At 38.8% G+C, this 11441-nt stretch overlaps 1 protein-coding gene across 1 annotated transcript in view; it reads left to right on the top strand.

Moving 5' to 3' along the window:
* The first annotated feature begins 8155 nt into the window (after positions 1-8155).
* The window catches only part of TFAP2E (transcription factor AP-2 epsilon), a 26721-nt gene continuing 23435 nt past the window's right edge, over positions 8156-11441 (top strand). The window contains exons 1-2 of the mRNA XM_075195479.1: positions 8156-8505; positions 9081-9518. Of these exons, the coding sequence (XP_075051580.1) occupies positions 8479-8505; positions 9081-9518 (465 nt within the window). The 5' untranslated portion in view covers positions 8156-8478. The remainder of the gene's footprint in view (positions 8506-9080; positions 9519-11441) is intronic.

Raw genomic sequence — 11441 nt, 5'->3', positions numbered from 1 at the left:
TGTTCCCTGTGTTATGCAGTGTCAGGCATAGTGTTCCCTGTGTTATGCAGTGTCAGGCATAGTGTTCCCTGTGTTATGCAGTGTCAGGCATAGTGTTCCCTGTGTTATGCAGTGTCAGGCATACTGTTCCCTGTGTTATGCAGGGCCAGGCATACTGTTCCCTGTGTTATGCAGTGTCAGGCATACTGTTCCTGTGTTATGCAGTGCCAGGCATACTGTTCCCTGTGTTATGCAGTATACTGTTCCCTGTGTTGTGCAGTGCCAGGCATACTGTTCCTGTGTTATGCAGTGCCAGGTATACTGTTCCCTGTGTTATGCAGTATACTGTTCCCTGTGTTATGCAGTGCCAGGTATACTGTTCCCTGTGTTATGCAGTGCCAGGTATACTGTTCCCTGTGTTATGCAGTGCCAGGTATACCGTTCCCTGTGTTATGCAGTGCCAGGTATACTGTTCCCTGTGTTATGCAGTGCCAGGTATACTGTTCCCTGTGTTATGCAGTGTCAGGCATACTGTTCCTGTGTTATGCAGTATACTGTTCCCTTTGTTATGCAGTGTCAGGCATACTGTTCCCTGTGTTATGCAGTGCCAGGTATACTGTTCCCTGTGTTATGCAGTGTCAGGCATACTGTTCCCTTTGTTATGCAGTGTCAGGCATACTGTTCCCTGTGTTATGCAGTGTCAGGTATACTGTTCCCTGTGTTGTGCAGTGTCAGGCATACTGTTCCCTGTGTTATGCAGTGCCAGGTATACTGTTCCCTGTGTTATGCAGTGTCAGGCATACTGTTCCTGTGTTATGCAGTGTCACTACACAGACATGCTGTTTTGTGAAATCCCTGGTGCTGATGCTGACATTAGCAGCTTCTGTAGATTACAGGAATTTCCAGTTATGCCACTAAGGGAATATCATTCAAAGAATTATGTAATATATTGTAAGTTACTGGGCTATACATAAGCTCCTCTCAGGCATCTATTTACAAACATATCAAGCATAATGTAGTGATTACATGCAAACCTTTGACGGCCTCTCTTGACCCGTATTCCTCTAATGAATTCATTGTAGTAGTTTTATTGATATGGGCCTATTGTTTAGATAAGAGATCTTCACAATATATTGTTAATTAGCCTCATATGTAAATAATAATTTAAAAATCTAAAATAAAAACTTGACTATCCTCAAAACAAACAGTTGCTAAGTGAATGGAAAATGGAACTGCCCCGCTCCACTAAATTATCCCCCATATTATCACATGGAAACCCCAGTATTGCAAGTGCAGAAATCTCAAACAATTTACATCTTTCTAATCAAATCCAGTTTAGAGCAAATAGGAAGGTCCCTCCCCTGGATAATCTGCAGATTATCTGGAGCAATTTACCACCATGAGCATTTAGCCTGGGGGGCAAGACTTGAGTTAGCAGCTTATTTTAAAGAAAAATGCAGGAGGCTCAGTGACCCAGCCCAAGGCAGCCTACTATGGAACCGGCCCATGGGGCAGACGCCCCCCAGCCCAGCCTGCCCCTGACTGACCATGAGACAATCACTCTGTCAAGTGGCCTCTGTAAATTCTCCCTTAGAGCTCAGTAGAAGCACACACCCAGTGATCAGCTTGATGTCGCTTTTAGCTTCAGGTAAATTAGTTTCCCGTGGGAGGAGTCTGCAATATCCTACATGGTAGCGCTAGATCAGAAAGAGAGAAAGGTATGTAAACACAGTCAACTATTTTAAGTGACTATAATAAGCTCTCCTTGCTGGTGGAGGTGATGTGCACACGTAGAATTGCAGTCACAGATTTATGTAATCCCAAACCTTGTTGCACCCAAGGCAGCTGCCTATTCTGCCTACTACTAGTAGCTCTGCTGCCCACACAATTTATTTATTAATTTCTGCAGGATATTATAAGATAATGTTCAGTACAATCTCAAAGGCATGCCAAAATCCTCACCATCCATATTAACATTTTAAGTGGTCCAGAGCTAGTGATGACTAAAAATAAATAATCGAGAAGTTTAGTCTAAACATTTGTAGTCATATAATACTATATTTATAAGTATTGTTTATTTTGAAATTGTTTATTGTGTATTAACGTAAAATTAAATACCAGTCACAAAGTCTAAAGGAAAATGCCCTAAAGCACAAGTAATCCTAGCTGACCAAACACCCAACAATGGAGTAATTCTAACAGGGTGCAGAACTGCCATATATGTGGAAAACTTTCACACACAGTGCAGCAAAGTTGGACAGGGTTCTACAGATCTAGGGCCTGATGTAGAGTTGGACGCAAGTCCAACTCATCAGCGCAAATAGCACTTGTAGCCAAGGATGCATCTCCCCCTAGCGCCTCTCTGCGCTTAGAGAGGTGGAACAGGGAAGGCAGTGGTCGAGTCTAGCAATGTCAATGCCTGTTCACATTCTTTACATGCTATACTGAGTTGAAAGAAGCCTCAGATAGGTCTCTAGGAGACGTATCTGATAGGGTGCTTTCTCCTGGTGCAACAGACCTTGCTGTATTAAAAAAAGAAGTTAAAAAAAGAATTAGCTTTTAAAAAACAGATGTGCACCCCCTCCCAAACAGCTTAACCATCCCTAGTGCTGTTTGGGGAGAAAAGCATGATTATTTTTTTTTTCACGTTATCATCATCATCATCAGTTATTTATATAGCACCACTAATTCCGCAGCGCAGTACAGGGAACTCACTCACATCAGTCCCTGCGCCATTGGAACTTACAGTCTAAATTACCTACCATACACACACACACAGGCCGAGAGAGACTAAGTTCAATTAAATAGCAGTCAATTAAGCTACTTTAATTTATTTATTAATTTATCTGCATTACAGGGCTGCTCTGACTAATACACCTAAGTGTATCATGCACACCGGCCCATAAGACAGATAAAGAGGTGTGTTTGTGCCGTTTGCATAGTATTCTGAGACGCATGAATCTAAAGATCAGTGCGACTTGGAATCCTGTGTAAATTACGGGATACAATTTACACTTATGATTTCAGTGTAAATTGCGTCCGACTCTACATCAGGCCCCTAGTCTTTTAGCAATCAGGCCTAATGACCACATAGCAATGGCTTCCCATGCATTCAGGTTGAATGATCACACTAGCACCCACTTATGATCATTGGCCAAGCACACTGTCCAGGTGATTGGAAAATCATTGCTAATGGTCTTTTTACAGGGAAAATGTATTTGAAAACTACCAGGTGCCATGTATGAACAGTTTTAGAACATTTGTTTAGCTCTGCAAAGCAGCATCTTTTTAAAAATGAATTTGTCAGATACGGTCGTTACCTTACTTTATCCAATAAAAAGTGTTCAATTAAACATATATATTGTTTTTAATAAGAAATACTTCATCTGTTGGTCCACCATGTTGACTCAACAAGAACATTTTGTTAGAAACGCTTTGTGTACATAAATGCATACAGTATATTACAGGTTTGAAAGTCAAGAAGCATTACCATGATACTGTTTATTACCATTATACCAAAGGGGTGATCGAATGCATACCCGGTATTACAACATTGAAAGATGAATTCCTTTGTCCATGCTCCTGTGGAGCTGACATGACTGATAGTGGATGAGGCTGATGTGTGTGAGTCTTCCCCTATTGCAATCATAATATTGCAATCATAATGAAATACTACTAATTTATACAGCATATATTACATAAACCTTATAGAAGATAATAATTTCTGATAAATAAATATAAAATTCAGTGAAACCCCATTGTTACATTGCATCATTTCATTCATATATTATTAATGCAAGCCTTACAAAACACTACACACACAGTAGACATGACTTGACTATGTTTTCTCAGAGAGGGATAAGTTAACATTTTATTTTACTGTGCAGATGTGATTTTTCATGGAAAATCCGCCATGTGCAAGTAGTTTACAAGCTGGAACAAACTGATTGACAAAATAATCCTTTGTAATTTGCCTTTTTGGGTTTTTTACCCCTTATTTACTAAATGTTTTAGGGTGTTTTTACAGTTTTTCCCTCATTTTACAGTATCAAAGTTTGTACCTTACTTTTTCACGGGGATTTGTCCAGTGGTTATGTTATGCGACTAAAGAGGTTTTTTTGTTCAGTTACATATAATTAAAATTTTGTGATAGTCATATTATGTTTGGAAATCTTATCCTTGCTGACTAACAAAAAATGTATTTAGTGATAATGTTAACATCAGGCAGGATAATGTGAATATGAAAGAATCCAAATTCATATGGTGTAATGGACTGATTTGGAGCAGACTATTTGTAACACCAAAAGACGCAGGAAAATAGCACCACATGTTGTAACCCACAGCAACCAAATGATCTCCATTTTATAAGGCCGGTATTAATGAAAATTCATGTTGTGTAATAAATAAACAAGTAATAAAATCTCTCTGTTTTGCATATGTATGCAGTAAAATAATGTGGTAAACCTCAACTTTCTTATAAGCCTGAATAAAGCTTGCTCTCTTTTTCAGGCTTATTTTGTCTTACCCTGGCCATCCTTACATTTTGTAAGGACAACTAATATGTTTCTGTGAAAAAATAAATATCATAAACATTTTAATTGCCATTCTCTCTCTCTCTCTCTCTCTCTCTCTCTCTCTCTCTCTCTCTCTCTCTCTCTCTCTCTCTCTCTCTCTCTCTATATATATATATATATATATATAAAATTGCCTGTTTCTGTATTTAAGCTGAAATTCTTAGTACCATATATTGCAATATGCTGCAAGTTACGCTGACCCGCATGCAAAGTTTAATGAACGGTCTGTGCGGATAAATATAATACATATTGGCTCCATGTTTATATGTACAGTTTATTGGAGGGAAAAAACTATCCTTTTAACACTAATTTATACTTAGTTTTAGCAGAAGCCACCACCCTGTATACAATACTTGTGACTGAGTATAAAGTCAGCCCTCTGGCTATCACACAGTGGTAAATGCATGGGATGCACAACTAAAGATTTCAAAGAACTAAGCATATGAGGGGCATGAGTCCATCCACACTAAATGGATAGAAGATTCCACATGTCCCTTTGTGTTACTGCAAGTACTGCCACAGGCATTAATAATTACAGTAATAGTACTAATACAAGATAGAGAGGAGAGATTTGTAACGGAACTTTGTCTAAAATCGGTTTATTTTGTTCACTTATTGTGCTATTGTATATGCTAACAACTTTGTGAATAAATAAAATATACAAGGGGATACAGATAATTTAACCAAAATCCCCGTTATTGTGATTCTATAGTTATTCTGCTTGCTTTTTTGAGACCTGATATTTAGAACCTTCGAAATATGTATTATATTGTATTTTTAAAGGGAAGTTACATCTCTGCAATGGCAATACCTTTGTCTGTGCTTTTCTGCAATCCTTTAATTAGGTCAACTAGTTTGATATGGATGTATATATGTTATACAATTTTTTTTGTTTGGTGTGACATTACCTGGTGGTCAGCAATCTTTATTCATAACTTAGTCTAGATTTGCAAGTGTTAAATTTGTTGTGCATTGTATTTATATTGCATACCTATTTGTAAAAGTTATATGTGATATTATTATATCATTTCAGTCATTTATGCTCATAAACTAGTAAATTGTATTTCAAAACACAACCTGTATGATAAATTTTCCATGCTTTGTTCACATCCACAATCCAATCGATATGGTAGGATATTAAGTGGCTTAGCCAGACCTACTGTCTATGTGATAGTATGTTAGGTACCTGGGGCAGTCCTTCAGTCTATGGCTGTGTACACACTACAGAAAATTTCTCCCAATGCGATATAGCAGGGCCGTAACTAGGGCTGTGCGACAGAGACGACCGTCCAGGGCGCAACGCTGAAGGGGAGCGCAGTTTAGGAATATTTTAGGTTAATTTGGTTAAAATTTAGAGCTAGGGGGGCGGCATTTGTCTTTTTCGCCCAGGGCACTAGAATTCTAAGTTACGGCTCTGCGATATAGTTAATGATTTTACCAATGACTGAAAAAAAAAGTCCTGATCAGCATGCCGATTCATGTGTACAAACTATACACGTTTTACAAGATTTAGCTTCATAACCATCGGCTGAAAAGATTGTGACTCTGCACACTCCATAGAGACCTATGGACACTGCCGGTTGTGAATGCATACACACTGCAGAATTGAAACAACATCATTCCTTCATTAAAAGAGATTTTTAGTGCGGTTTAAAAATGAAATCAAATGATATGATGTGCTTTGGAACGATAATTTTTATTGTTCATCGTTGGAACATACACACTAATGTGAAATCGGTCCGAACAGTATTTTATCGTGTGACTATTCTGATTATCCCGATAGCTCGATAACAGACTGAAAAACCTGTAGTACGCAGCCTATGTTGTGGTATATTTGGGGCTGTGCACAATCTCTGGTCTATAAGGTAGAATGTTATGTTGCTATGACTGACATCCTGTCTATGTGGTAGAATGTTATGTGGCTGTGGCTGACATCCTTTCTATGTGGTAGAATGTTACGTTGCTGTGGCTGACATCCTGTCAACGTGGTAGAATGTTATGTGGCTGACATCCTGTCTATGTGGTAGAATGTTACGTTGCTGTGGCTGACATCCTGTCAACGTGGTAGAATGTTATGTGGCTGTGACTGACATCCTGTCTATGTGGTAGAATGTTACGTTGCTGTGGCTGACATCCTGTCAACGTGGTAGAATGTTATGTGGCTGTGGCTGACATCCTGTCTATGTGGTAGAATATTATGTGGCTGTGGCTGACATCCTTTCTATGTGGTAGAATGTTACGTTGCTGTGGCTGACATCCTGTCAACGTGGTAGAATGTTATGTGGCTGTGGCTGACATCCTGTCGACGTGGTGGATGTTATGTGGCTGTATCACACATCTTGTCTATGAGGTGGTGTGTCCTGTGGCTGTGTCAGACTTCCTGTCTATGTGGTGGTATGTCCTGTGTCTGTACCAGTCCTCCTGTCTGAGGTAATATGGTATGTGACTGTGTCAGACTTCCTTTCTATAAGCTGATATGTACAGTGAGTGTGTTAGAGCTCCTGTCTATGTGGTAGTATGTACTGTGTCTGTACCAGTCCTCCTGTCTATGAGGTAATATGGCTTGTAACTGTGTCAGACTTCCTTTCTATAAGGTGGTATGTGACTGTGTTAGAGCTCCTGTCTATATGGTAGTGTGTCATGTGGCTGTATCAGACCTCCTGTCTATGTGGTGGAATATTTGTGGATGCATCGAAGACCAATTAGGTGGTAGATTGTTTGACTGTGTCAGACCCCAAGTATACATGGCTGGGTAACTGAAAATAATTAGATATAATTATAATGTCTATTAGACCTGTCTTGTGGATTTGCTCAATTTATGTAGGGGCATGTTATGTGGGTATGTTCAGATTTATGGCCTTATGTATGTTTGTTTTGTCATTGTTATTCCAGTCTATGTAAAGAAGTGTTCTGATTGTGTTGTCAGCTAAAATAAGGAAGATTTGTGTCTATCAAACCTATTGTCTATGTATGGGAATGATATGAGACAGTTTACAGACACAAATGTAAGCATTGTTGTGTGTTTTGGGTGTCATGGTCCTGCCCAATATAATGGGCTGTTTTATGTTTTTGTTAAGATCCCAAGCCCAATATATGTAGTGGGATGTCTTGTGGCTGTGTCAGACCCACATATCCTGCAACCGGCATCTTTAGTGCAGATGATTCCTACAATCCTAAACACAGACATAACTTACATTTTCTGTACAGTGTACACAGCACACCGCCCAAGTGTCTCCATGACTGTGATAGCTGAATTTTCTTTTCACTGCTTAGCACTAAAATTGTTTGGGAAGTATAATTTCAATTTTGATTCTCTTGAAATGACCCAACAACTAAAAAATAGCTAAATAATAATGTAACATTTTATATGATGAACACTAGCTTTCCAGATTCGACAGATTCTACCGGCTGTGTCAGTGCTTTTATATGTGACAATCATTATCGTTATCATTAACACAATCGTGCATACGGGAGGCACAGAACATGAACACAGAATCACAGATCATTGAATAATTAATCATCTTTCTATGCCAGAGACCCCGTCTATGTGTAAATAAAGATGTTTTCTATTTCCACATTTACAATCAGTAGGGGGGACAGCAGAGAGCTGGTGATTTGTCTCTTTAACGCGCGCTCCTGAACCCCCAGCGCGCTCCCGTGCCTATATCTGGAGTGCATGGAGATGCCTTAGGCTCAGAAAGAGAGAGAAAGAGAGAGGGAAAAGGGATTGAGGTACAAGAGGACACAGGAACAGTCTAACATTGAGCAACTCAGCAGCGTTCCTTTTACTGGTGTGTGCTGGACTCCCCCATGGATATGACATCCTGTCTCTGATTTGGAGTAATTTTTATTCACATTGATTTGTCCTTAGTTGTGTGCCATCCTTCATTATTTCCCATCGGATCCTGCTATTAACTCTGCACACATGTTAGTCCACGCATACTCTGCTATGGTAAGTTGTGAGAAGAGATACAGGGGTTTTCTACAACTAGTCTTTGCTAATATATGAAACTTTATACCTATTTATTTAGGAAGTATATGCCTAGCCAGCTGGCAGCATGTTTTCTAATTGGTGTTTAGCGATGCTATAATTTTTCTTTGGACAACTGAGAATTTGAAGGAAGAGGGGTCGCACTGAGAGAAGCCTGACTGGGAAATGGAGATGACTGCTCAGTGACAATGGGCTTAAAGTATCTAGAGAGTTTGATCTTGCTGCTGGCTATATAGCTGGAGTTATGGGTTTTAGGAATAAGATGGGCCACATATCTCAACTATACAGTCTCAATCTGGAAAGTGGTCAGGATCGAATAGTGAACCTCATATTAAGGTATAATATTAACAAGAAATGCCTCTGCCTGTATTGTAGATATAATGGAAATAGAAGACATTTGGGTCACTAGTAAAGAGATTATTACTGAGGCTGTATGAAATGCTTGAGTGTCAGCTGTATGAATGTCAGCTCATCTGTTCAGGAAAACATTCAATTGGTGGCATGATACCGTTATCCTATTCCTTAATGTTTTGCAGGACCGTTCTGACCTGAATGGAGCAGCCAGCGGTGGTCGCCTGTCCCAGCTATCCTCACTGAACCAAGGGGGATACTCCTCGGCCCCACCACTCTGTCACACGCCAGTGTCTGACTTCCAGCCCCCATACTTTCCACCCCCGTACCCTCAGCCACCCTTGTCTTACTCCCAGAGTCAGGAACCTGGATACCCCCACCTTGGTGACCCCTACAGCGGCATAAACCCCATTCACCAGCAGACTGCATGGCACACACAGAGGAGCCGACAGGAGGAGGCTGGGTTACTCGCTCAGGCTCACAGAGGGCTGAGTCTGGATCCACGAAGGGACTATGGAGGGATCCCCCGTCTATTGCCCGGCTTGGGAGATGGTGGGCACAGCCTGGCAGAGAGTGCCCTCTCTATGCATGCACTTTCTCATCACAACATAGAAGACATGCAGGTAAGAGCTCTGACTCTACTCCCGTAATTCTAACATTCTACTACCCCCTCTCTATATGTACCATACTGCAAGAATATATGTATAAAACCCTTGACCAAGCCCACATCAAGGATTGCGTATTCATTGAAACAACATTGTTATACCGTGTATGAGATTATAATTATTTCCACACACTATAACGCGTTACTCTTTAACTGACTGGAATGATACCAGAATAAACAGTTCTAACATAGTTTAAAAGTGAGACTTTCTTCCATCTAACTGTAGTCTCTGTGTATGATTATGAATAAATATACTAGGTAATGTCACCCTCAGTGGACCTTTAGCCCTGGGCTGTCCCCAAACACAATAGAGTTTACAGTTCCTCATAGCACACATGTCTTTTTGATTACATTTATAATAGCTATCTTGGAAATTAACCATTATATGCCCGAATTAATGTTTGTCGCATCAATACAGTAAACGGGGACGCTATGTATGTGTTATTTAATAAATGCGATTCAGTATAACGTGACTATTCATATGCATAGGTCATGCAGCAAAGCATTTGTCTAGTTATACCTTGTTGAACAATTATACAGCTGGATAACTGAGTGAAACCACTTAGTAACAACGACTTCCCAGTTCCCACTCAGGCTTTTAAATGTCTGTTAATAAATACAGATTGGGATATAATGCAAACACATCACACGTACATATAGATACGTGTAAAATATTCCAGTAAATCCGAATGCAACTTCACAAGAAGAAATAATCTTTATTATGCTGTATGTATTGTATTGAAAAATTGAGTTTTCAGATATATGAATGTCAGTAAAATAAAGTTGCCATTGTTAATCAAAGAAATGTACATTTTATATAAATATTTTAGTACTAATCCATCCGTGTACTATGGTTTGGAACTTTGGAACGAAACGTTTATTTGGTACCGTTAATTGTAATCCGTTAAAAAATAAGTAATTTTTTCTAGGAATTTATAAATAAAAGGCAACTAAGTTTAATTCTTATTTATATTTTGACAAAAATCTACCTACTCGACTTAAAATTAGTTCTTAAGTATACAATTACAAAAATCGTTTTTTTTACAACACAAAAATAGTGCTCAAAGAACCCATATTATTGCTTACATTAGAAACACCTCATCTTATTGTTATTGAAATATTAATTAAGAGAACGTTACAGTGTGTTAACAGAGGAGTGTTGCAGTATTGCTCTCATCCTTGTTTTCTCTATAATTATCTAATTGGCTTGGGAATTCGCAGAAAATTATTTAACCCTTTGATCGTATTTTCCTTTGCTATTGAACCCTCGGGCAAATGGATATTTATTCATCAAGCCATGAAGCGTACAAACTTTCATTTATTTACAGATACTATAGAGAGAAAGGACACAAAACTTTACATGTACTGCCTTTTGATCAGTTATCTGTTGCGTTAACGTATATTGGAGGTGTTATCTACTTTTGATTGGAATCGTTATTGAGAAAAACAGTTGAAATTTCTGGATGCTGCAATTTGTGTTATACAGCGAAAACCAGGCGATTTTGCCAATGCGATTTGTAAACTGCTTCCGTTTCTTACTCCAGTTTTTATTGTTTTTATAATATTTTGTTATATTATTAGCAAATGTAACTACGTTTACACTGCGTCAAAACGGTACTTGTTATTCCAATATTCTGTTTTGTGGGCAAATGTTTATTACACTATCTATTGTCGTTTTATCCCCGATTGATGTAAGAGATGGCTGGGGTTTTTGTACCTGAATCTAACTTATAAATATGCTTGCTATCGATGTAGTAGTAAATACAAACTTACAATAATGACATCAACTAACGTAAGTGATCGTTAAAATATAACACCATTACAGAGTGATATCGTTTATATCAATGTGCATCATTTTTATATTTATTTATTTTGCTGGGTG

Source organism: Mixophyes fleayi, chromosome 2 (assembly GCF_038048845.1).
Source record: "Mixophyes fleayi isolate aMixFle1 chromosome 2, aMixFle1.hap1, whole genome shotgun sequence".
Lineage (NCBI taxonomy): Eukaryota > Metazoa > Chordata > Amphibia > Anura > Limnodynastidae > Mixophyes > Mixophyes fleayi.
The sequence above is the reverse complement of the archived record's forward strand: the minus strand, read 5'-3'. Positions and strand labels throughout refer to the sequence as shown.